Source organism: Catharus ustulatus, chromosome Z (genome assembly GCF_009819885.2).
Source record: "Catharus ustulatus isolate bCatUst1 chromosome Z, bCatUst1.pri.v2, whole genome shotgun sequence".
Lineage (NCBI taxonomy): Eukaryota > Metazoa > Chordata > Aves > Passeriformes > Turdidae > Catharus > Catharus ustulatus.
Window position 1 is genome coordinate 12,872,815 of NC_046262.2, and position 27,258 is coordinate 12,900,072.

Below are 27,258 nucleotides of genomic sequence, written 5' to 3' on the forward strand. Positions count from 1 at the left end.
TATTTACTAGCCGAAAAAGACAGGAACAATAGTGTGGTCATTTTGCGAGCATTCCCAATGGATCCGCGTTGCCTTTAAACAGCCGCTCAGCCACGCGGGCAGGCAGCTGAGCTCCGAGCGGAGCCACATCTCTGTGTTGGCACAGGAGCGGCCGCTCTGGCCCTCGCAGCCCCACGGGGGGAGCGGCCGTTGTAGCCCTCTCCCTGCGAGCCAAGTGGCCGTTCTACCCCTCTCCCTGTGGGCTGAGCGGCTCCCCCAGCCCTCTCCCTGCGAGCCCAGCCAGCCCCGCAGCCACACAAGACTGAAAACACTTTAAAAAGTACAGAGAAATATCACACACTTTTATCGAACTGCCGAGGTAACTCACCGAGGTAACTCACCCCAATAACAACCCTCGCCCCTCAGTAACGCCGCCATCCACAGGCAGGCAATAAGCTGTTCTCTGATTGGTTCATCGTCGGAACAACGGGAAACCATGGATTTCAAACTGTTTCGGCTCGGGACTGGACTGGTATGATACTAGGTAAGGGCAGATATCACATTTTTGTTCATAAATTAGCCGCACCCAAATATTAGCCGCACTTCCGGGTTTCCACCAAAATTTTTGTCTAATTGCTGCGGCTTGTATTCGTGAAATTACTGTAGTATTTGTGACTTTAGGATATGTATTTCAGAGGCATATTGCTCTTGCCAATTATAGACTAATTCAGGAATATCTATCCTGTAAAAGTGGCCAATAAATGGGAAAGAAAATGTGCACTAAAAATATATTTGTTTAAGAATAATAAAATATCTTAATGGCTGCAGGAGCAAAGTCTATAAGCTAAAAGCTTTCTGTGCACTAATGCCTAGATTTCTTGTGAGTGGTCTAAAAAATAGACTTGGCACCTAACAAACACCAGCTAACTCACTATTATTAACTACGTGTACCTCTAATATTTGCTTCTTAACTCAGGCTCTCCATTCAGACCAGGCCATGATGTGAATCACTATGACTTTATCTGTACAGAGCATAACAGGAAGGAAAACAAAGCTGCCCCTGTTTACACTGACAGTGAAATTGTCCCTGGAGAATTGTGAATGAGCATTAGTTAAAAAAACTGACTGTCAGACTTGTAAACTGTGAGAGCATGCTGACCACCAGCTATGCAAAAATTATTTAAAACAGAAAGAACTGTCTCATCATTTAGAATGACTGTAACCCTCCTATACAAGTCTTATTTTCTTCCTCCTCATTTAGGCTGGAATTTATTTTAAGTCCCTTTAAGGCAAGGGCAAGGCGTTGCAATATAATTTGAAATCTTTAAAGGTCTAAATACTTCTGTATCTGACTAGTGAAGCAAACAACACTATGTGTATGGGATTCAATTCCCACTTTTATTACGGGCTTTTGATGCAATTCTAACAAAGTAAATTATTAGAAATAGAAAAGTGAAAACAGATGATTTTAAGGCTTTCTCATATAGAAAAAAGGTAAGAAAATAATTTAATGAAAACTGTAATCACACAATCTTTGCCATCCATCCGGGCAGAGCTTGTATTCAAACATAGGCCAAACAAAAAAGGTAGCTTAAACTTTTATTCAGAATTTATGCAGGTGTTTGAACTACCCACCATAACAAATAGTTTCATAGCCAGGTGAAAAGTGTATTTTGAACTTGGCAATGCTAAATAATGCATCTTGTATACTTTTGTCCACATTACCAAATCAAACTCTTACTTTGAACTTTTTCCTTAGGTCATACTCTTTCTTTTCTTTTTCCTTTTGTTCTTTCTTCTCTTGGTCCATTCTTCTCTTATCTTCTTTGCCCTGCTTCTTCTCTTTCTCCCTTGATGATCTGAAAATGCATTGCCAGGATAGAATGTGTGAAACAAGTCTTCCTTACAGCTACCTTACCCAAGGCTGACAAAAAACTGTAGGTGATGAAAAAAGACTTCTCCAAGTGAAATCAAAGCTACAGATTCTAAACCAGAAAGCAGTTGCAACAGATAGAGTAAGCAGCTCTTTACTACATAAGCAAGTTAAAGTGTCTGTCCTCATGAGGACAACACACCAGAAAAGGTTATCTAGCTCCACATGCGTGTGTCCAAATGTCTCTGAGCTAATTTTGAGCATGCTTGTGAACTGGCAGCAGTCTAGGTGTCCTACCGGATGCAGTTGTTAAATATTTACCCAGGCCACCAGTGGTTGATGTAGGCTGACCTGAAGCCTGAGCTGCCACTGGACTGTGTTTTTAAACCTGATTGCAACCTAGTCCAGCAGTTTACACAAATGAGTCAGTCTTCTGCACTCATTTCTTCTCACCAGGGTATACTGCCTGCTGTGCCTTGTGGACTGGAAGGTACTGGGGTCTGGGAGCTTGGGATGGAATTGATCCTGCATCTCCAGCTCCAGCCCTCCCATTTGGCTGGAAGACTTATGTTTTAGAAACCCTATGGAACTGATTGACTGAGACTTCCTTATTTATTTACGTTTTAAAATACTTTTGCTAAACAGATATGCTAAAAAAAAGTCTGAAATGAGGATCACTTGGGCTATAAATCAAAGAGAATTAAACAATAAATTTTTGCTGAAAATTGTTATGCATCTGAAATACACTACATCAATTACTTATTCAGAAGGAATTACAGTTTTTCTTTGTCTACTATAATACAGTAAATCCCGTAGATTTAGACATTACTAGGGCAGCAGAGTCATCAAAGGAAAGGTCAAAATGGAAGAAGAATAAGCAGAGCTTGTATTCTGTCTCTGTAGCTACACTAGTTGGCTCAGACAATGAAAATTGTCAATCCAGCCTCTTATAGGGGTTCTAAGAACATGTATCTGAAAAGCAATAAAAAAACCTCAGCAAAAGATCTATCTGGGACCATAATACCTTGAGGCTGAGCTTATTTTCCCTCCTAGGCTGCAATTCCAACCAGTGGTTCAGACATAGATCTTAGATCAGAAATCAGAGCTCTGTTACCTCGATCCCAGTAATTACATTATTTAATTGCAGGAGCTTTGCCATGCCGGGGCATGGCAGGTCTAACTCAGAAAAGGACCTGTGAACAACCAGAGTTTCTCCAGGGGAAATGAATGCAGACAGTAATCCCTGGCAGGGACTGCAGTGGAATAACACTTTTGTGCCAGATGAAATACACCTATTAGAAAACATAGTAATAAAGGTACAATAAGTTATAGAATTTAGAGTTACTACCTGATGTCATTAATGTCTTCATACATCTCTCCATCACTTTCTTGGCCCTATAAAAAATAATCCATTTTCAATGGTCTAAGTACAATTGGAAAGACATGAAGAAACTTCATACAAATTATATAAAAAACATTTATAGCAAAACGCAAATACCTTTATTCTTCCCAAAACAAGTTATTCCATTATTCAAATACACTATTCTATTATTTCTGCTTTTTATTTACAATACCACACCTATGAAGCCTTAGATTGTTAGAATCATACGAGCAGATTGCCTAATTCAAAGTGGGTATTTTAATTGTAAAGTGTGTCCTGTAAAGTCTTTAACATTGCTGATGATTGCAGTGTCATATGAAAGTGTCAGGGTTACCCCTATTTAAACTGGAATGCTAAGGATTTAAATGGGACTCAGATTAGGGTCCAAGAGATTGTTTAGTCTTTATGTAGCCAGGTGCTTAAACATACTGATAAAAATCTGAGATTAACTGAAATATTAACTGAAATATTCTATTACTAGAATGGAACAGGGCCTTTATTTCTATTATTTCCAGAAAATTCTAGTGAAATGAAATGTCAGTGGTAATAGAAGGTGTAATACTGCATTTTCTTTTTTTTTTTAATTAATTTTTGTTTCTAGAAAGCAGCTTTGATAATTCATCCCAGTTTACTCAGCTTCCCTGATACTGTTTCTATCCTTCACAACAAATAATTGCTTCTACAACTTACTGTGAGTACACTGGATTAAATCTGCAAATAATTGTCTAATGCAATGAAGACATTTTACTAAATTTGTAAGTTTTTGCTGAAAAAGATAGGTTTAAGTCAGCAGATAATACTTACCCTCTGTGTATTTCCATGACCTACAGGAACAAAAAAATAAAACCAGGACATTTATTTTTTTCTTGTACAGGAAACAATTAATTCTAGCACTAACTATTTAAAACTGCCTATAACATCAGTGATATTAACCAGAATTATGTGCAGGCTCCTGTTTCTTGATGAAGGTATGAATGCAAAATTTTTCTAGATTACTTTTGAAGAACACTGCAAACCAAAAAAAAAAAAAAAAGTATCTACAAACAGCATATTTTACTATGTATTTTAAAAGTGGAAAAAATGTAAAAAAAAAACTTTAGTGATATTGGTGAATTTACCTATGCCATTTGTTTACAAAATCACTATTTTTATGAAAAGTAATTGTCAAAAGCCTAATAAAACCAAACAGACCTCAAAGAACTTGCTTGCACCAGCCCAACAGCCGAATAAGTAGGCCAAAAGCTCTTTTCCTAAGCCAGCCTCTGCAGGCAAGTAAGTAAGAAAAGCTCTGTTTCAGCTGCATAGCCTGCAGTGCTGTGAGTTGTGGGTGGCAAGCACAGTAAATGCACAGTGTGCCTGGCACAGACCAAGTGCCACCAAGGAGAGATCAGAAAGCAGATTAAAATCTTTGTGTCACAATCTGCTTCTCTGCTGCTCCTGGTACAACTCACTGCCTCTCACTGCCTCAGACCACAAAGTGACAGTAAAAGGACAGTCAACCCATCTTTTTTTTTTTTTTTAATCAAGTATAGGACAGTGCCTGCTTCACCAGACCACACAAAATCAACTCTGAAAGAGCAGCATTCATTTTGGTTCAGGTTCGAAAGTCTGCTGATTTATGGTCCCAGCATATTTCCAAGCAAACAAAAAAAAAAAAAAAGAAGAAAAAAACAAGAAAAAAAAATAAAAAGAGAGTAGGGAAGGGGAAGAAATAAATTTAAAGCAGTTTCTCAGTCTGTCACATTAATCACAAAATAGTAGACCCGTTAGTGTTACGAGACAACCATCTTCACCCATAAATCTGCTGAACCAGCATAATTAATTATACAAATCACTCTTGAATACAACAAATTTTCGTTTATCTTATAAATACAACATGCTTACAGCTTCTCCCAGTAGCCAATAATTAAATTGTATAAAATATATGCATCTTACCTGATGACACAAATTCAACGTCATCATAATTTTCTTCATTGTCTATGTCTCTGTAAGTATGGAAATATAGAAATGAAACCTATGAAGACGGTTTTATGATTACATTTTCATTCACCATTTTTCTGGTGCTTTTTATTATCTATTTTATACAAAGGCTGAACAGTCTATTGAGTCCTATATCCTACTTAAGCACACACAAGATTTTCTAAATTATTCTTCCTGACAGCGACTCGGTGTTTTAGGTTGGGCCACTTTGATCCTGAGTAAAAAACATCAAAGTGAGAAAAAGGCACTCAGAATACAATGAAGATGAGCTTGGTATGAAAACAATACCATAGGCAGATGGGCTGACTGAATGGAAAGAATCTGTTGGGCTTTTTAACCTTTTTGGCAGGTGCAGGCTTCTTACACAGGGCAAAAGTACAACGTCAGATTCTTGCTCAATGCTAAATACAGCTCTGAGACTTCGACATGTTTGGCTTAAAGTCTAAATAAGGGACAAGAGAAACAATGGAGTAAAGGCTAGGCCAGGTAAGGTGTCACCGGTGCTCTTAGATTTAAACTGTTGTGCAAATGAGAGAAATAAGAAATAGTATTGAGAATATAATTAATAGTATCAGGGACTTTTAACTTTACAATGCCTTGTAACAGCAGAAAGAAAATAAGGGCTGACAGTCATCATCAAAGAAGTACAATCAAAAAACAGAATTAAAAGCAGAATGGGATGTTCTAAAATTGTCTTGATGGGGAAAGCATGGAGACAGGTGAAAGCAAAGGTGTCAGCAACAGGCACAAATTTTCAGCAGAGGGGAGACTACAGGGCACACAGGAATGGGAGAGCAGACATCCAGGGCATCTGGAGGTATATTTCAGAGGAGTCTGGTGTCAAACTTGGCTCCTGTGCCTTGGTAAAGAGGAGGGTCCCAGCACGGTGCTGCAGGTGCTGTGGCTGTGAGGCCGGACTGATGCTGTCACACAGCGCTGAGCTGGACATGCCTCCCTAACTCTCCCTGCTCTTTGCAGTACTGGCTGGCCAGAGAGCAGCTCATTATTCAGCCTCAGCTTGATTCTGCTCAGTTTTGATGCTGGACTCAAGTACTCATAACTGTGTCAGCAGAGGTTCTGCTTTTGTACACTGCTCTTCAAAGAAGGATAAAGAAAGGAGTCCCATATCAACAGAGGCTTCTCAGGGTTATCACCAAGGCCACAACATGGTCTCGGTGCAGTTTCACAACCAGTGCCAAGCTCAGTTCTTCCAGCTTGCAAAGCTGCTTCCTGGGGTATTGGCTCATAGACCTGGCCCTCCTCACCCTCTTTGCTCAGAAAACTTCAGGGAAAACCTTCGGCTATTGAGGCAACTGATTTTCTATCGGTGTTTAAAATCTTTGGATTCTTCTGAGTAAAAAAACCAGTCTGCTCCCTTTCCCCTACCTTCACCAACAAAAGCAAAAAAAAAAATTGTTATAGACAAGACAATTCAGGGAAACAACTAAATAGACGGAGGGTCCAAACTAATGAAAGCTAATTCTGAACAGGTTATGTACAGGGCAGGATAAGAAAAGTAGTGTGAGACACCCCATTAATAAATTTCAAACTCATGAAGCCTTTGACCAGAGAAGGAAAGTGATAAGCAGAGAAAGGTGAGAAAATAAAAACTTATGTTCACTCACATTGTTTCACACCTGGGCTTGATGTTTCTCGGAGGAAGACTGGGAACTGCTGGCACCTGCAGGGATGGGTGAGAAGACGGTGGAGGAGGTGGCAACTGCACAGCAGAATGGGATGGAGTTATCAGCGGGGCAAGTGCTGCTGACGAAGGTGCCTTCTTTATCAAACCTCCCTTTTTAGAATCTGAAATAAAGCAGAACAGACTGAATTTATCAAGGAAACATCTGAGGAAGGAATTTTTCTGTGTTTGATGAAGTTTTGGGTAAGATATCAGTACTGAGGACAACAGAAAGTATGCTTTGTTGAACCAGCTCTTAGGTATTTTTGTTGCATTATCTTATCAGAGTAGAAGAAGGAGCCTCTGCAATCAAGAATGTTCTCCCTGTACAGGACCACAAAAATGTCTTTGCCAAGACATGAACAAGACAAAAAAAATCACAGTTCATCTAATATAATAACACCTGTGTTTTAAAACTAAATTATAATTTAATTCCACAATTTGCTTAATTGTGAGCTGCAGAGTTTCATATGAGCACTGATGTAGTTTTGCTGAGTTTTTCTAGCTCAGAGAAAGAGTTTTAGGGGAAGGTATGAGAGATGAAAATATATTTTGGCCTTTATAAAGAGAGGTACAGGTCTCTGACCATCTTCAAAGACATATTTAATGTAAGTCGTAAAAGTCTGGACTCAATTTCCTAGTAAGCTCAGACTAGAAAATTGGCGGTTTGTGAAACTGCACAAAAGCTACACCCTCAGCAGACAGGTGTAGCCTTAAGAACTGATGGTTCTGTGCACCAGGCACAAAAGCCACAATTCCATGAATGAGCTGGTGTGCAAGTGTGCTGCACAGAATTCATGCTCCCTGCACAAGCCACAACCAAACCATAGCAACCATTGTTCTGAGGGTTGATTTTGAGAGAAATTATTCTACACAAGCAAACTAAGTCAGAGTTTGGATGCCATGATGTTTTTGAAGTATCATTTTTTTGGGGGAGTATTAGCAGTAGAATAAAATCTACCCAAAAAGAACTGGCCCCAGCTGCATGGAGACAAATCCAGGAAAATCCAAGGAAGAAAACAACAGAGGGAAAAAGCAAATTCAGATTCCTGTTTAAATCCATTACAGCTCAGAAAAAACCCTTGTCTTCTGGAGATTTAAGTTCACACCTGTGAGAGATTAAAATCTTGTTAAGGAAAGGAAATGTTAGCCACACGGAAAAACAAGTGACTCAAAACTCAATGAACGATGACAAATACTTACTTTAGTTTAATATCAAAACTGAAAATTGCAACAAGCTATTGGAAGAGCTTTTTCAGTTTATTGGGTGTCTGGAATTCTGTCCTCGTGATAGACAGGAAAAGGGGAACTGATAACTTTCCATATCTCACATGGAAATCAAAGTGAAATCACCAAGCCTTGGTAGTTTTTCTGCTTACTACCATAGAACTCAAAAATCTGTGGATAAATATTTTTTCCTGGATGCTTGCACCAACTTTTAAACATACATATGAATAATGGTGCCTTTTAAACCTGTTAAGTTCTTCCATTACTGAAACAGCAAAATACTGATACTCCCAATATGGATGATTGCACAGGTGAATTATTTTATGGTTCGTGCATTAAGGAACATGCATCTTACAAAAGAAGATGCTTACAATATAAGACTTGCCAAGATTAAATTTTTACCACTTATCTTTTTAACATTTTATTCAAAAAGACAGCCCAAAAGTCAAGTGAAATGATCCTTTCTCTTAGTACAGAGAAGGCTACAGCAGAGTCAATGTGTACCAGCTGGAAAGTACCCAAAGAAGAATAGTGAGAATGAGGTCTAGAAAATAGGAATTTCTGAATATATCAAACAAATGGTCATTGTCTAGGGAACTGGGGTAAGATTTGGTTAGAAAAAAATTAATACCTAAGTCTCTGGTAGTGAAAAAAGGGATAATTTATATTTCCCCCCCTTTTTTTCCATAGTGATGAGGCAAAAAGAAACATGTGTAAAGGCCAGCAAATTTGTTAGGAGGCATTTTCTAGCAGTGAAAGTAGAATTCCCATGCCTTGAGGTCCATGTTGAAGAAGTAGGATAAATTTATGGCATAAATAAGTTCTAGTACTGTTGTTCTTACCCTATACATTGGGATGGACATCAACATAGTGACAAAAAACTTATTTATATCCCTTCCAATTCAATGCTGACATCCTTTGATTGATGTCCTGTGTGTTACATTTAAATATTTGCTGCTATATTGAGATCAACAGCTAGAGATATAATAAAGTAATATTTGGCTAAAATGTGTCTTTCAGGTGTTTGAGGGGTACTGACAGGAGAAAGAATACTACAGAGTTTTTGTAGCGGCACTTGTTTGTTTTAAGTTTGCTTACCATCAAAATCTACATTTTACCATTTTATAAGTTCCTCAGGCTTTAAGTTCTATTACTTTTATTTTTACCTTAGCACCCAGAGACAAAAACCTTTTTATCACCACTGTTTTATGCCCAAAAGGAACTGACACCATTGGAATTAATACATAACTCAGATTTCTTTTCAGTGACTTTAAATACTAAACCTTTTAAATTAACAGGGTTTTTTTTTTTTTTTTTTGTTTGGTTGGGGTTTTTTGGTTTTTCTTGTTTTTTTTGTTTTTATTTTTGTTTTGTGGGTTTTTTTCCCTATGTAGCAATTAATTCATACTTATTTTTGTTATATCACTAACCTTTCCAAAACTTAGAAAATCTGGCAGTGCAATTCTACAGTGCATGCACTTGTCTGCTACATGCAGTGATGAAAATTGCAAATCATTCTTCATCTCTACTGGCCATATCTCTACTGATTGCATTCAGAGGGTTTCAGTATTTTCTCCAATTGTCATCTCTCCTCCTGTTTTGGAAGTGCTGACTCCTGACTATTAAACTACATAATTCCCATGAGCAAAAAGCTTTTATTCAAAACCTTTATGAAAATTCTTTAAGGGTAAAACTACATGAATTTAGAGTTACAAGCTTTATAACCTTTATGCATTATATTCTTCTGTCTCATCATGGTCCTTACCCAATTGTAGAGCTGCTTATAACTTGATTTTTTCCCCCAAATCATCACACAACCTTGTTTCATAGGTTTCATGGTTTACATTTCTTCATTATATATGTACAATTGCAGTCGAATAAAAGCAAACTTTGGTTAAAGGAGCCAAAGTTACACATGATTGTGCTCTTGTTATACCTGAGTATCTGGAGACTACATCTTAGTATTTAATTCTTCACATTGTTTATTCATCCACAGACTACCAGTTACAATTTCTCATTGCCCTAAAACTTCTTATAAAGATGAATACCTCTGACAACATGTATCTCTCTATAACAGCTGAATTCAAGATTCTAATAAAAAGGATTAAAAGAATAAAAGAAAACCACAAAAGAGTCTGGTTTTTTGGTTTGTTTCATCACGTTTTTGTAGTTGTTGTTTTGTTTTGTTTTCCTGAAAGACATGTTAATTGGTATTAATGATACTCTCAAATTTATTTTTGTGTTTCAATAGGGAATCCTTTATCAGTTTTCCTGTGGTTGTATCTATTGTGTTGTGCATGTGCACACCATGCATCTGAACCTTTTATCATCATATTGTATTACTTCTTGTGATAAGTTTCTAGGACTAAGGTAAAAATTCTTCCCAAGACTCCGTGCATAATACTTCTTTCATATGATGTCTCTTGAGAGGCAAATCCAGGCAATAGGAAACTGAGCCAGGAAGGACACCACATGCATTTTAGATTAAGTGCTTATTTTTAAGTAGAAAAGCTGAACAACCTGTCCTTTTTAATTTTTGCAGTTTGTTATAATCTAACAATAACTAAATGATGATCATATTAATGGAAATACTGTTTTTTACTTTCTAACTGTTAGAACTGATTCTTCTTTTCCATTATAATTTTAATTATCTTAAATAGTTACACTTACAACTGATGTAGGTACTAATTCTAATACTAGAAACAGTGGCATGATCTAGGTGGGAAAGTGACATGCGGAAAAGCTGTTTGGGAAAAAAAGGTGCTATAATCAGGTCTACTGATCCAAAGCTATCAAAACATGTTTTATTTCCTATTTTGGTGGAGCATTTAATTTTTGCTCCATTTAAAAAAATTTTTCACTAATTTTTTATTTTAAATCTGGAGCACTTTGTACAACAAAAACTTTGAAAAGCTCTGTAGAGGTAGTGGAACAGCAGTCAGCTGCAGGCACTCAGACCAAGAAATTAAACTGAAACTATGTCCTGGCTTCACAAACACCTGAAGCACTCTGATCACAGTAAATAGCGTTAGAGGGGGTCACTATGTGGCAGCTTTGACAGCTAACACCTAGGTTTCCAAATAGCCTCTCCTCTCTTCTAACAACTCCTAGCTTTTTCACATGTTGTGTTGCACTGAATAAATAGAGGCAGAAACTGAAGCTCTTCAAAAGAAATCAAAGAACAGAAGAAAAGGGACTGCAGCTGTGCAGCTGTACAGAGAAACCTGCCATAAAAACTGTTCACAGAATGCCCCAAATATCCCATTACACAGCTGATTGTGGCATCAAACTTCTTTAATCATGCCCAGATCCTCAGCATTTACAATACAACATGCACAGAACAGTGCAAAAACCTATCTTGTGTTCTTGGAGAACTTTTTCAAACAGCTTCCATATGGGCAGTGGCCAAAAGGTCACTTACATTCTTGGGAATGTTTTTTACTGGGAAGTGAAGGACACTGAAGTTGTTTTGTTGTAATACTTGTGACTTTGACCCTTGCCATTCTTGGCTTGTGAAAGGGAAACACTGATGCATCTTTGGTAGCCAGTATGACATCTAGAGAAAGATCACATCTTCTCATCATGTACAGATTTTCTGCATAAAAGAGCATAATTTCTACGCCTCTTCCATGTGAATTCAAACAGAAATTAGAAGTCCAGCTCTTTTGGAACTTGTGAATTCTATGTGGGCAAAAGCATTCAGAACAGAATGAGAAAAAGCCATTCTCACCCTACTAAAACCTTCAGTGTTGTCCTGATCTACTTTATCACTGTGTCCTGAGATGCTAATACCAAAAATACATGGCAAAATGAAGGGAAGTCCTAGCACTGCCCAAAGTCCATAATTGAGTACCCCTGGAACAAGCATTACTTAGTGGTATGGGAATTCTATCCCATCGTTTGGTCACAGATAGTTCTCTGTTTTTCAAAACTATAAAATGAATTGGACTCATTGCAAGGGTGATTTCGGCTCCAGTACTAACAAAGCTTAAATGACATGTCTCTATTTATTGCCTCCCTAAATACCAGGGTATCTCGGTGTTTGGGTGAGAGATTGGCACACAGAAAAAAGTGAACATCCAATTATCAACCTGAGCAGAATGGAAGCTGTCGAAGAGCAAAAAACCCTGCACATTTTTTAGCACTCACACCTGCAGTTCTACATCCATCAGCTGAAGTTCAATACAAACCCCGTCTATTCAATGCAATCAGTGTTGCAACAGAAAGTGTTTATTTGGCACAAAGTTTTTAATTGGTAACAATGACAAATAATAATTTTGATAATCTCCCTTGAAGCAGGAAAATATCCTGTCCTAGCAGAGAGTGGTCTGGCTTCAGCTATTCATATTTTTCTCACCCTTGGCTGGACTGCAGCAGTAATGTATACCTGCTCCCAAAGCCAGCAGTACTTTAGAAATCCCAGTTAGCTCAGAACAGCTGTGTTGATCTTATCTGCAATACACTATTTTGCAAATGCATTAGCCTGGCCTCCAACCAGTCCAGACTTAACTACAAAGACTGAACTGTTAATGATGTTTAAGGTATCAGGCTGTAGCATACAGCCTGCCTCAATCTAGAAATTTCTGGACCAAGACTGCATCCTAAATAAAACTGGAAATGAAGAGCAATGCATAGCACTGTGCACATTCCATTTGGAGTGGTCTCATCATACCTGCTTCACCATAAATAGACTGCATAAATACATGTAAGTATGCAAGAAAATCCCTACCATAGCAATACAGACTCTTGCAGATGCAAGGAAAAAAAATTATTCTTGACTTTGCATTCTAAAAAAACCCACATCTTCTTTCTTTGGACTAGAGTATGGTATTTGGTGCAACTTTATTCTCTTTAAGGCCTGATGCAGTGAGCTTCTGGTGTATTGTTGACTCCTGCTTTTGGTAATGTTAAGAAAACCTGACAATGAGTAGGTACTACAAGGAAACTTCAAATATTCTGTGGGAAAAAATGCTTGAAATTTTAAAATTCTTAGTGAATTTTTATAGTTTTCATCATAAAATTACTTCAGGATATTTGGATGAATTACACATCAGAAAGTCTTGCACTTTAAAAGAATACTTTTATAAAGCAAAAAGCTTTTGGGCTGTTCTGCAAACCCAACAAGCTTTTCAGTTTTATTGCAAAGCACTTCACTACTTCTACATGCAAGACCTGGGAAGCTTTCTGAGTTTTACAGAGCATGTACTAAAAACCCGCAACAACATCTGCAGCAGCTGATCAGCCACTTCCTACTTGATCTGTAATGTGCAGAGAGCTGTGCTCTGCTCTGCTTCCCTAACCACATAATCGTTTAGGTACAAACCATGGTTTCAGGTTTCACTATTATGCTGATTTGGAGCTCAGAGTGAGCAGGTAAACTTAAAACAGTGCAGAAGCTCAGTGGTTTTGATTAGGCTGTTACATATACTGCAGCAATCAAGGTTAAATTGCAGCACTGCTCACACCTTAAAAACAAAGAACATAGAAAGTTTCTGGTTGTTCTCCTTGAGTCTAGACCTTACTTTTAAAAATACCTAGGTACATCTTTTACGAATTTTCTTTTCGTCTCTGCTCTTCATCTCTCCTGATTCTCCTCCCAGTTAGGTGGTTAAGCTCTTTTTTTCCCTCCTGCATGCAAAGAAAATTACATCCCAAAAGGGTGCAATTTTAGACAAGGTGCAAAAGGGGGAAATGAAGACTTATGTTTCCATCCCTTACCAGATCACTTTGCTGATGGTTGCTCATACATCATGAAAAAGATGACCAAAGCGGTGGAGAATCTGTTCTGTTTTAAGCAAAATTTCTCATTGGTGTCAACTGGAAAATCTTTCCACAACAGATGCACAGACTGCCTTAAGGGTGTTTCACATAACATTTAACACCTATTCTAACTCATATAATTCTCAGAGTTTGCATACCTGGTAGGGGATTTTCCCCCTTACATATATGTAGAGAAAGATGAAGAATATACAGCACATGAAAGTGAGGATCTAAATCTACCTTTAATGTTGATGGCTGAAAAACACTAAGCATGCACACAGTTTTACTCCCAAAAGAGGGCTCACAGTTTCACCCAATGCATTTCAGTATGGAAAAGTTAGCAGGACTCAGCCTTGTGGTGACTAAATATGAGGTTAGATTTTCCTAATTCTTCACCTGGGAAGTGCTAACTGGCATAAGGAAAATGATTTCCAACTGCAGATGTGTTATCATAGACAGAAACCTGTACTTATCTAAAGAGGAACATAAAATTAATTCCAAATTGAACTGCAGTTCAAACTTTTTATTTCTCTGATAAAAAGCTTTAATGACTACTTCTGGTTCTACTAAAAATATTTATAAACTTGAGTCAATTAATTTTATGGTGCATGATATCATTTCATAGGCAAGAACAAAGAATAAAAATTGAAAGCATTCCGTGATGGAGGACATATAAGATAGCAATAATTTAAAATTAATATTTTGTAATTAATTTACATTTGAAAGAGAACACAAAACAAAATGTGTACAATGATGCAAAGGTAACTAAAAGAAAATGTAGTGGAAAAGTTTTTTTTTAAATGTGACTATTTCCCAAACTAAAAAAATGACGAGAGTTTTAAAATTTTTCAATGTGAAAAATAATTGCATCATACATACCATGGTATATAAAAAATAATTTTCATAAAAAATTCCCATGCAACAAAGTCTTGCATTTGGACAGTGAAAGTTTGCAAATTTTCTCTTCAGAATTTGCAAACAAGGAACACCATTGTTCCAAATGCACATATCTGAGAAGGGCTCAATTTCAAGAGGAAACCAACAACCTCAGGAATGTTCTTAACTAAAATGAACCTTTTAGGATTAAAAAAAAATTTGTTAGATATAATTTCAAAATGTTCCTAAGACTTCATTATGAAAGGCCTGGGGGTTTTTTTTGTGTCTATTAATAATGAATATTTATTGTAGCATTTAATATCAAAACTTTCAAGAACAACTGGAAGTTTTCTATCTGAACTATAATGAACTATTATTTTTAATATGTCTTATACAATGAAATATATTAATTTGTACTGTATTATTACCCATGTTATCCTACCAAATGTTGAAGATTCATTAAGAGCATTCTCCCTGTGAGTCAAAACAGGTCTAGAAAATTAAATAGTGAAAATACTTACATCAGTAGGGCACAGATAGTTTCAAATTCAAACACTGTGCATCCCACATAGGTTTTACCTCTGTGAGCTGCTAAGGAACTATTAAAAGAGTACAGAGAAATTAGAACTTTAAGCTCAGAGAGAAATACGAGAGTATATGCCAATCATTCTTGTAGTTACAAGTAAATAGACCACAAAGTTCTTTTTTTTTTTTTTTGGAGCTAGATACCTTTTGGGTACAAGATGCATTCTCCAGTAATGGTACCAGCAACATGTCCACAGCTCCATCACCACAGCACTTTTGTGTATCAGGGAAAACAGAGTGTTTTCCAACTTCGCCATAAAGCTATCTACAAAATAGTGTCATGTGCTGGATACACTCTCTTGCTAAAAATAGCTGCAAAGTAAGCTTTAAGCTAAATATGTATAAACTTTAGCCAGTTCTTATAACTTTTATCAATCTTTAAATTATATTATTTATATGCTCTGTGTTCACATTATTTTCTGGAATCTGGACGGGTTTCAGAGCACTTGAAGTGCTTGAATAGAGCAGATATGCTTTTGTGTTGTGACCCATATAGTATACATGATGAAGGTGCATAAATAGGTGTTTCGGTTTGTGAATCGAGAGAGGTATACAAAATAACAATATTTTAGAAACTAAATTAAGGAAATCTTACTAAGCTGAAAGAATTACTCAGTTCCATCAGTTTTACTTATTTTTCTTCAGCAGCTTCCTTTCTGTCTCGTTCCATGAGAGACTCATGGCTGTCTTTTTTCTTCATCCTTATGAATTTTCTTTTCTAGCTACTGCTCTCAGCACTTCTCAAAGGCTGCTCTTGTATGCAGTGTAATTCTCAGAGCACTGTGTTAAATCCATCCAGCATTGACCCTATTGGAAGGTGGGCAATGGTTTCAAGTAGAACAAAACATTTCACGTGCTTCATTCAGTCCTTTGCAGAGGTCCAGACCTATTGAGTGAATATGTTACGCATATGCTTTGATTCAAAACAGAAGGGGCCTCAAAACTGTTCAAACTACATGCCAAACCTCTTACCATAATTTACAGGTGCATTCATATGGTTTCTCTCCTGAGTCCTAAATTCTGCATCTTAGTTTCTGAAGCTTGCACTCAGGAGTGGTTATAGCTGACTCAATGGCACTTAGAGCAGTCAGCTCCAGGAACAACTCCAAAATACATGAGAAAAATAGATTTCTGTGCCTCCATCCTGTGATACATACTACCCACATCTTACTGTCAATGCACTAGACTCTGATAATCTTGAAGGGAATAAGTGTGGCACATAATCCATAACAAATAAAACCAGAAATACTTAGGAGCAGATCTTCTGCCAGTTGCAGAAGCTTTCACAATTCACAATGGAGAGCTGTCTTCTGATGTTAAGTGCATACAATTTACTCTTTTAAAAATAAAAATATACTCTAAGACATTTGGAAAATGTTGCAGACTGTTGTAGCTAAAGCAATAATCAAGCAAAATGAGTTTAAATATTAATTTGCAATATGTTTTGTGCACTTTTGCTTCCTTATACCCAATAGCAGCAAGCTGCATTCCGAGCAAGCACCTGCAAGGAAACACTCAATGTTGGTTTATCTGTTTTCTTAGGTAAATTAATTAAATAACTAGCTAACTAAAGACAGATAAATAACTGTCTCATTCATATTTCTCTCAGGATGTTTGAATTAATTTTTAAATTGCAGTGCTTTATCTTTTTCAATGTTGGAAGCCATATTGGCACTTAAATTTGCGGTTTTGTCCATATATTTTAGCAGAATTATGTGACAAATCCCTGACCTTTGAAGGTAACGTTTCAAAATCTCCAGATTGGTAGGGTTTCCCCCATAGCTTAATATCCTTTGTTGCGGAGGCTCTTAAACATTCTGAGGAATTTTCTCTCTGACTGAAGCAGACTGACAGCATATGCTCACTTTTCATTCACTGAAAAACTGAAACCCCAGTGTTTGCTGTTCAGGAGTTGTGCAGAGGTGTGTAGAGTAATGGGGGCTCAGCCTCTGGCTGGCTTTGTGTGTGTGGCCACCTGTACCTGTGTGATCCCACTGCGCCCAGTGCAGTTCTCCTCAGGAAGCAACACTACAGTTGTGGCCTCACTTGGAAAGCTGTCAGCAAAATGATTTTGTTCTTTTTTTCTAAGACCTTGGGTGTTCATTATAAAACAATATAGCTGGTATTGTTTTCTGAACATAGAAGGCACATGCATATTGATTCTTAGATGAGGTTAATATAATCTGTCAGGGAAAATCTGGAATGGGACGTAACACAGGAATTTACTATCCTGCCATGTATTTGCAGGCCCAGATAGGAATTTCTTAAAGTCTGCCTTCCCTGGAAAACAGAAGCACTTTACTAGTCAGACTTTCCTGAAAAAGACATTTGTATCTATAGAAGTTTCACATGAAAAGATATTTAGGACTAGGTGAAAATTTCTAATCCACAGCAAGGCCAACATCAAATTAACATCCCTAAATATTAATGCAGGCATAGTGGATGATTTAAATCCTTCTCCCACACTTAATTAAGACTGCTGTGTCAAAGCTAAGTCCTTCAGCCTCTAACCTTTAATGTCATTTCATGCCCACTGAATACTTACTTTCAAAAACCAGTAAAACAGGTTTCATAGGAAAGAATAACCAAATAACTAGGGGAGAACTGATACTTCTGAGAAAGTAGAATTTAAACTCCTATAGTGCAGGCACATGCTCCTAACACAAGTGTAAAAAAACACTATGTGTAGAGGTTTTCTCTTCTCAAAGGACAATGCAAAGCCTACCTTTTGCCCTATTACACAACAAAAGCACCAAAGGTTAGATCTCAGAAAGCTCTGTTGAATGGAAAAATTGCTTAGTCTTAGTCTTCTTTATTTTCAGCACCTGAATCACAGCACTGAATTAAGCAACTATGGAAAGCTTCTGTTCACCAGGTCACAGTAATGAACAGGAAGAATCTGTACTATGAGGGTGGTGTCTTCCTGACATGACTTTGATTCTTGAAATGACAGTTAAGAAAAAAATACAGTTCAGTTTAACTACCCTTCCAAAGCAGGTGGATTTTGTTATTTATGTTCCAAGAAACCCATCAACAATGAGTAACTGTTGAGCTGAAAAGGAGTTTGTTCAGGATTCACAACAGGACAGAACAACTTGTTCATCTACCAGAACTGCTCTGTGTAGACTTCTGGCCATAAAGAAATGGGCTGCATTAATTAAAGTCAAACCAAATATCAAGGTCTACATGTCAGCCGTGTAGGGAAGGCTGAAGTTCAGGGACACTACAGACAGCTTCTCTTGGATGTGGTTTCTAAATCTTTCACTCTTGACCTGCCCCTATATGACTGTGAGATAGAGAAGACCATGTCTGATCCTACATTTCTACTTAGTTGTGTGTGAGTTTTGCAATATAATTGAAAAACCACTTGTGCCACCATGCCGGGCAGCTCCATCCTTAGCTCATGTTCCCATGACTGTCAGGGTGGTGGCTGCTCTTACTCCTGGTTAGTGACAACTGGGCACCCTCCTTCTAACAAAAAATCTGATATTTTTCTTACAGCTCACAATGTTAATTTAAAATGCAGAAGAAAAATATTTCTTATGCTCAGTTTTAAAAACAGGATAAAAAATAGCTTTGTGTCTATAACTGAATGGTAACCAGAAGAAAACCTGAATAATCAATGAGCAGAATAACAAATAGAAATTCCTCCATGAATTACTTAAAGTAAATTAAAATGTGTGTTTCAAATAAATTGTCATTTTCTGTATTTCCAGCCTTTGTCAGGACTTCTCAAAGTTTTAACTAGCAAGGCTCTTCTTATATAACCAAAACATGCACTGGTGTAGTTGGCTGAAAATGCTGTCTTTCTGTATTGAGATTGTATATAGGCATATTTGTTTTAAAGACCTACATAAACTTGCATCATTTGAGGATCCTGGCCTCAAAATCTTGGATTTGTAAGAATATTTCCTTACCTGTAGGGGAACAGAGCAAAACCAGAATATAGCAGTTGACAAGAAAGTACATTTTTATTACTGATATAATCCTAATCTTTGAGTGGAATTAATAGTAACACCACATATAGCTGCATGCAGACACTGTTTTTAGTGAGGCTTTTTCTCTTGAGAGAAATCAGCTCTGAGCTTCTTCATGCTGCCATAGCCCCTGTGAACCTCTTCTGCCTCAGGAAGACCAGCCTTATGTGTACTCAGAAATGCTGAAACACAAGCCATGCTGTATTCTAGACACAGAAGGACAAATTATGTATCAACTAAATTACATGAACGTGTCTCATGTACCACACATGCACAATATGGAGTTAGAGCATCCACTGTCAGCAGCTTTAGAGCTCAGAATCACACCATGGTGCATCCCCTTTCTCACTAACTAAACTTAAAATTGAAGAACTTAAGTTTGATCTGTCTAATTAAATCAGGACTTAAATGTTGAGAAAATACTCCCTCACACAAGCCATAGCTACATCTGAGTAGTTTTGTGAAACAGGTGAACCCAATGCAGTAAACATTAAACTTGAACTTTATTGCTGAGGAATAGACAATATAATTTTAATTTCTGTCCTGTGTGGAAGCCTAAGTGACAGCTTTAAGGGGTTTTCGCATGCACAAGTGTCATGTTATTTCTGAACAGCAGAGGAGATTCCATCTGAAATTAATGTGACTCTAAATGCATCAAAAAGCTAATACCCAAGGAAGTAAGAACAGAGTGGACTTACCTTTTTCTTGGCAGCTCTGCCGGAATGGTCCCAGCTGCAGTCTGGGGGGTCTGCTGGGCTTTTTTGGGGGCTGTCCCAGCTTGAACACTGGAGGTAAGATCTGACGCTTAGGCATTCTAGAACTCTTGTCTCCATCCCCCTTCTCTTGAGATGCAGCTGGTGGTCTTCCCGCAAGTGCCGTATTCATCTTATGGAATGTATGAGAAGGCCTTGACTCTTCCTGGAGGATTTTGTCTTGGAAAAAGCTCCGGGCAGCACTTACTCGCTTTTCTTCAGTGCCTTCTGCCACAGTTTTGGGGGCTTCTTTTGATAAACTGGACCTGCAGCCAGAGTGCTTCTGAACACTTTTAGGAAAATGACTGCCTGCAGCTTCTGCAGCAGAGTTACTACTTTCACCCATTTTCGTCACTTCATGGCGTACATGTATATTTGTTCTAGGTCTCCGCTGTGCTTGCACAGAAACACTTTTATTAGAAGTGTCTTCACTCTGAGATACCTCACTGATTAGAGAAGGTTTCTGTGCAAGAGGTGGTTTAGAAGCAAGAGGCTTGGGCTCATTTGCTTGTGTTGCAGGCCTTACTGTTTCCTCAGCTGCTTTCAAAAATACAGGTTTTGCCTCATTCTCCTGTGACGCAAAATTTAAATTAGGTTTTGGTCCCAGATTTTTTTCTTTATCACGAGGAGCATTGAATTTGTTCCATGCAGGTTTTAGGTTCAAAGGCTTTGGGTCCTCTTTTGACGGATCACTGGTTTTGATAGAGAATTTAGTGCATCCAGTTTTTTCATCATTTCCTCTGTTAGTGGGCTGAAACTGAGCACCAAACCTTTGTGCCACTAGGCTCAAACGTGGTGGGTTTGGATCTTTCTCTGTTTTATCATCACTTGAAGGCTTGACTGACAGAGGAGGCTTAGGCTGATCTTTCTCTGTTTTATCATCACTTGAAGGCTTGACTGACAGAGGAGGCTTAGGCTGAACAGGTTTGTGAAGGGTACTGGGTCCTGAAGAACATTCAACGTTTCCTTTTTTTGCTAATTTCTCAAGTGCTGCTTTCCTTGTCTGTAATCCTGTGGGGATGTCTCTTCTTGGGACTTTCGTAGGTCGGCTGGTTGAAGGATCCTCTGTGTCTCTGTCAGATATCTCATATTTCTCCATGAGTAACTTCACACGTGGCTTCAAACTCTATTAACATAAAGAAGAGAAAAACAAAGGGCAGCAATGGGAAAGTACTGTTGCAATGTTCACAGATATTGTACTTTAAAGAGTTTCCTGGTCTGAGGTTTTAGTACTGCTGATTGGCTGAGGAGGTGCTATAGCTCATCTTCCTGTAAGGTTACGAGAAGCTGAGCATTTTGCTGTATCCTTGCAGCATTTATACGGTATTTTAAAATTTTCATTCAGGTGCTGCCCTTCAGGTATGGCAGGTCTTTTTGGGCATATTATAATTTCTGTTTACTTCTGAAATTGTGAACTGAACACATAATAAATTTAAGAAATTACAAATTACTTCAAAATCAACATACCTAAAAATTTGATTGTACTGAAACCTGGGGGAATGTACCAGATTCATGTTATTCCTGCTAACTCTTTTGAGAACTGCAAGTTCCTTTGTGAACTTTTCCTCTTTCCTTTCTCAGGAATTTTTTTACTTTCTGCTCCCCCCACCCTCACTTTCCCTTGTTTCTCTTCTCCATTTTGCATCTGAATAAAACTGTGCATGTATGGATAGAAAATGAAAATATGTGAAGTAAAAGTGAAAGAAACAACAATCAATATCCCCAGATATTGTCAAAGTTAGTAAATTTCTTGTTAAAAAAACTTCAGTAATTCCAATATTATAAAATATATTTTATTATTTTAAAATTATTATATTTTATTATTTTTAAAAATAGATGTTTTAACTAGCCCAATTCAGTAATTTTCAGGATCAGTCTTAATTATGAATTGAAACAAAAAATTCAATACATTTGAATTAATAAAAAATAAAATACATCAGTGCAGGATGGGAGCAAAAGGCAGTGATCCCATGTATTGAGCATGGGCCATCTTTGAGTTCAGGAGCCCTTGGGAGCAAGATGTCTTCTTCCCAGCTGACAACAGCAGCAGAGGTGCAGCTATGGCAGACACATTGATACATACAATTCACAAGTAGAACCTGGACTTCCTGTGTGAGTTAAAATGTAAAACTTACAGTACAAAGCAGGAATGTTATAACTAGGTTGGGTTCTGAATCATCATTTGTATTGCTACAAAACATAATAAATAGGTGTTTGAAAAAAAATTAGAGGTTTAATGAACTGTGTCTTTACTATGGTTCAGCAAGTGCTCTGTGATTTTTTATTTTACTTCAATAACAAGAGCTTCTCAATTGGGCTTTTGCTCCTTTTGCCTTCCGTTTGATTGTATCTCATAACATAAATAGCCTGTTATGTTGGAGTAATTATATATGTAGAGAGAAAGAGACTTCTGCAACTTAAAGGTAACTATCCCAAGTCTTTCAGTATTGCCAAGAAATCAAATCTTTCCAAATCGATTGTGTTAAGCTACAAATTACTTACATTAAATGCAGCCAAAACAAGGTAGATATAATGAAACTTATACCCAGCGACCACATTGTTGGATATTTTTGTGCACATAGAGAAGGGAGGAAGTACACATTTACGATGGAGATTATCAGGGTTAAGCCATCTACTGCTGTTTGATGCATACACACTCTCTCACACACACAATTAAATTGCAGAGGTATGTACATGTATTGCTAATCATTCAAAATTTGTCCCACAATACCTCACAAGGCACTGATTTTAACACCTTAGACAGTTAAGCCAATAGCAGGGCCAGAGAGAATAAAAAGCCTTTCGTCTCTGATCTTTTTTGACTTTGTACTAATTCATTATCTTTTTCTAAGGTCTATAACAAAATACAGAGATAAATGTAGAGATACTGTAATTATAGTATATGTCTGAAGTCTTTAGAGCCTCGAAGTTAGGATGTGATCAGTTGCTTGGCTAACTCAGCAACTAATTTCTTTTGAAAGTCATAGCAACAAATTGATTTATTTGCTACTTCTTCTATTTGAAATACAAGAAAATGTACTCTGCAAATTACAATACTTTTGTATTGCAAGAGCCATTCAGCATGTTGATCTTTAGGAAGCTGGGAATGTGACTTTGAAAAAAAATTTATTATTATGATGTATGGTTTCTGAAAAGTTTTCTACACTTGCAATAGCAAGATTGCATTAACTACATGAATTACAATCATACATTCTTTCAAATGCACTATTCATTATTCAAATGAACCATTCATTATTGGCATGTTAGGAGTGTCAATGAATTTTGTAAAATAAATTTCTTCCCAAAACTGTGAACAAACCTTGTCCTAGTCATGCATATTTACAAGCTTAGCAAGAGGATAAGTTCCTGGACACGTGGAAGAGTTTACAATTAACAATAAAGCCTCTTTATTTTACTTGGTAAAGGTAATAGCAAGAATCAAAAGAGAATAACAAACTCGGTGAAATCGTTCTGCTTCTCTTTAAAGTATAACACCAGTTTCTGCCTGTGTAAACTGTGTTACATTAGAAGCCACGCAGATTCTAACACAGAGCCTGACTGGTCAGTTACACAGGGGGACTGGGGAAAAAAGAAAATGTTTTGTTTGTGGCTCACAGAGTAGGCGCCACAGTTTCCGTGCTTCCCTTCCCAGAAGCAACAGCAGTTACCTACTTCATTATCGCATACAGTAGGTTGCAAATCATTACATGGGAACTTGAAAAGATTCTGAAGAGAGATTAAGTTACCCCTACCCTTCCCCTCTAAAATGCAAAGTGTCTGTGCAGAAGAGTCATGCAAAAGCTAGTATTTGGGTTATTTTCTGAACTTTCTCTTTGGTCTCTATTGGAGACTCAGTGCAAAATATTTTGGCTTTTCAGCTCTTGATGTGAAATGTAAGCAGCACATAAGATGCACAGTAAGACTTCCTTTCATGCAAGATAATTGCATGACTGAGATGTGTTTGCTCAAATCTACATCAATACCTAGGCTATAGCTCCCATGCCATAGATACATTTTTATATACAGAGCTTTCACAGGCTCTCACTGCCTTCAGTAGACTGACACAGCTACCAAGCTACACTTGTGCAGAATTGTTCCACAGCTGCACTTAGTTACACCTCAGTGTTAACAAAAGTAATTACCCATTATTTACAATATGGCTGCACATTTCTGTACAGAAGTACACTGTAATGAGAACACAAAAGTACATTAAAAAATTCAGTTGTATTCTTCCTGAGTTTAGTATGGGTATTACAGTCTTAACTGGCAGCCTGAACAAAATGTTGGTTTTTTGGGTTTTTTTTGCCTTGCCATAAATATAGCTTTATTATTTACTTTCCTGTCTTGGTGAAGCCAAAAGATTATTTCACTTCAACTTCCCCTTGAGGCCACTTTTTCTTCAAACAGCAACACTGGATCAGTGAATGGAATAGCAGATGTGTGTGCATACAACCATTAATTAGGCAAACGAAAAATATGTAACTTTTGATTATACAAAGAATTCATTCAAACCACATACAGATGTAATTTATAAAAAATAAACCCCCCACCTTTTCTCTTCTCAACTGTAACTTTTAAATTTCTATTCCCAAGTGATGGGATCTAAATATACCCTCTAAAAACTCAAAATCAGATCTGGATGAGTTTGCTAGAGAGTAATAAAATAAAGATTATAAAACTATCCCTTTAAGAAGAAAACTATGCTTAATCATGAATTCTGTGATAGTGAAATAACCAGAGAAGCTGACAAGCACTAAGGGAACTGAGTTCTAAAGTATGGACAGCATATAAGGAATAAGAAAATGGATAAAAATGACAAGGAAAATTACACAGAGAATTATAGAAAAATACAGATCTGAAAATTATTTTGCAACTTTATATAAGTCTGATGTAAATTCTACTGAAGTTAGTAGAATTGAGGCAACATACCTTTTTGCTTATATGCCAGTGGCATTCTGAATTTGTGATAAATTATTGCTTAACTACTTTCTTTTCCAGACACCTCAGAATTATCGTTATTCAAAATTTTGTTTTCAGAAGAGATTTCCGAATTACTTTTCTTCCCCTTGAGTCTAGCTGTAATTACTAGTTCAAGACTCGCTCTAAGAGCAAGTGCAGCATTTGGAAAGTGAAGTTGAGAAATTGCAATGCTCTGCACCTATGAATGTGTGTAGCAGAAGCATGAAAAGAAGACAAAGAGACACCATTTGCTCATACAAAACTTGCTAATACAATGGTTGGTAGAGAAGATAAATGAGCCCTCATCAGATAATACTTAAGAATGAGGAGACAGGCTAGTCTTCTTTCTGGGGCTTATATGAAAGGCAGACCTTTAGGATGGAGAGGATAAAGAGAAATTTAAGGGATTCCCCAGTCAGAGGCTGACAGCCCCTATGTTACCCTGAGAGCATCATTTCAAACATCACTCTAACACCAGCAAGAAAAACCCGGCACATATATGAGACTATATAGTTGTCAAAATCAGACAAGGCAGTGCTCCAGCCTGGTCACAGTGTATTCTATATATTTTCCACTCTGCCTGCCTGTTATATTCCTTCTTATATCTCTCTTGCCCCTTTTTCTCGTCTTCTATCTAATCATAAGACCAGCTACTCATGCTGCAGAAAAATAAAAGGACAGTTCCAGATGAGTTTGAGACCAGGACAAGTGAGGGCACAGGGCTTGACCAGAACAGCCGGATTACATCCCATCCTGTTCCCAAACTGCTTCTGTCAAAGACTATGCACAAAGTACCAACAGAGGCATGATCATCTCTTCATCCTACATCCTAATAGACTCATGACAAAGTTTCTCTCTTAACAGATTTTTTTGGGTACCTGTCTAAGTGAAAATAAGAACTATCAACCACTGCCAACTTGGTCTTCAACAACAGAAGCCTGGTGTCTTCAAATTTTCCATCAAGAATTTGAATCTGACATAAACAGACTAGTTCATATCCACTTCTTTTGCAACATGGTTTTGTATATACACAAAATTTCATGATACTTAATAACTTTCTTTTAAAAATTATTTTTCTCATGTGCCTTCTAATACCCTTTATCAATTATTCCTTTCAGAATAATGTAAATTTTCTCATGATCTGCCTAGAAATGAAACATATTTCTTTTCACTCAGAACCCTATTTATAAATAGTGCATACATTCACTGTCTTATGATTGTCTTATTTGTCTGGTTATACCACTAAAGTGAATGCTCCAAGTCTCAAGGAAGAAAAGTTTTAATTCTTCTCAGTGCAAAGTTCCTACCATTATTTCAAGAATTTCAGGATCCCATGTGATTTTAAAGGAAATCTTGTGCAATTTTAAGACTTGGAGTAGCATTTTGACTCATACCTGGAAAGGAAAATATTTTCCATGACCAACTACTAACCAATTACATACACTGACATCTCAACCCAGAGTATGGTATATTAATTGATACCCTACCCATAACTTAACAAACAATAAATAATGCAAAGGGGATAACTAAAAAATAATTGCCTTTGAGTGATACCATTCCTGCTATTATTTTAAACGCAAAGGCCGCTTAATTAGGACCACTTTTAGTAAAATTTCAGAGAACTAACCCCAAAACTCTGAGAGAGAAATGCCCATTTTGTCAGCTTAGCATCTTTTCAGCTCCTAAACTAAGTAAAATCCACAACTAGACTTCCAATTAATTAAGTTATATTCAATACCTTGTGCTGATTCAATTTCTTCTGGAACTTTCCACGCTTATTTTTTTGACAAACATATACAACATGTACAGTTTACCTGGATATCCCAAAGCTCTCCAGTATTTTGATACAAGCAGAAAAACTGGCTCCCTCAATGTGACAGTCCACGGGTGTATCAACTTACCAGCCTGGTCTATTTGCTAAAGATGAGTTCTGCTTCTCACAGAGTTCTTGCTTCTCACAAGATACACTTGTGGGTTTCATTATCGTGAACAGTTACTGCTCTCCACAGGATATTAGGCAAGAAGTGCTGGAGGAAAAGGGAACTGAAGTGTGTTCAGACTGGTTGGCTGCTTCCATTAGCAGTAAGCACCATGTGATATCCAAAAGTATTGCATTTACCCCATATTGCGTTGCTCTGTGAGGCTGCCTCAGTGCATACAAGCCTGAGCCATTACAGAACAGTTGCTAATGAAATGTGTGTGGCAATTACAGGCATAAAGGGTAGAAT

General features: G+C 37.3%; 1 protein-coding gene across 3 annotated transcripts in view; it reads right to left on the bottom strand.

Annotated features, from left to right (window-relative positions):
* The window catches only part of FYB1 (FYN binding protein 1), a 44,553-nt gene extending 17,508 nt beyond the window's left edge, over window positions 1-27,045 (bottom strand). Inside the window, exons 1-7 of one of the 3 annotated variants that reach the window (XM_033086237.2) lie at window positions 26,932-27,045; window positions 20,018-21,197; window positions 6,839-7,019; window positions 5,169-5,218; window positions 4,038-4,057; window positions 3,201-3,247; window positions 1,721-1,838 (exon numbers count right to left, since the gene is read on the bottom strand). In XM_033086237.2, the coding sequence (XP_032942128.1) occupies window positions 1,721-1,838; window positions 3,201-3,247; window positions 4,038-4,057; window positions 5,169-5,218; window positions 6,839-7,019; window positions 20,018-21,170 (1,569 nt within the window). In that variant the 5' untranslated portion in view covers window positions 21,171-21,197; window positions 26,932-27,045. Of the gene's footprint in view, window positions 1-1,720; window positions 1,839-3,200; window positions 3,248-4,037; window positions 4,058-5,168; window positions 5,219-6,838; window positions 7,020-20,017; window positions 21,198-26,844 lie in introns of all 3 variants that reach the window. The other 2 variants (XM_033086236.2, XM_033086235.2) reach the window with 2 other exon arrangements.
* Window positions 27,046-27,258: the final 213 nt, after the last annotated feature.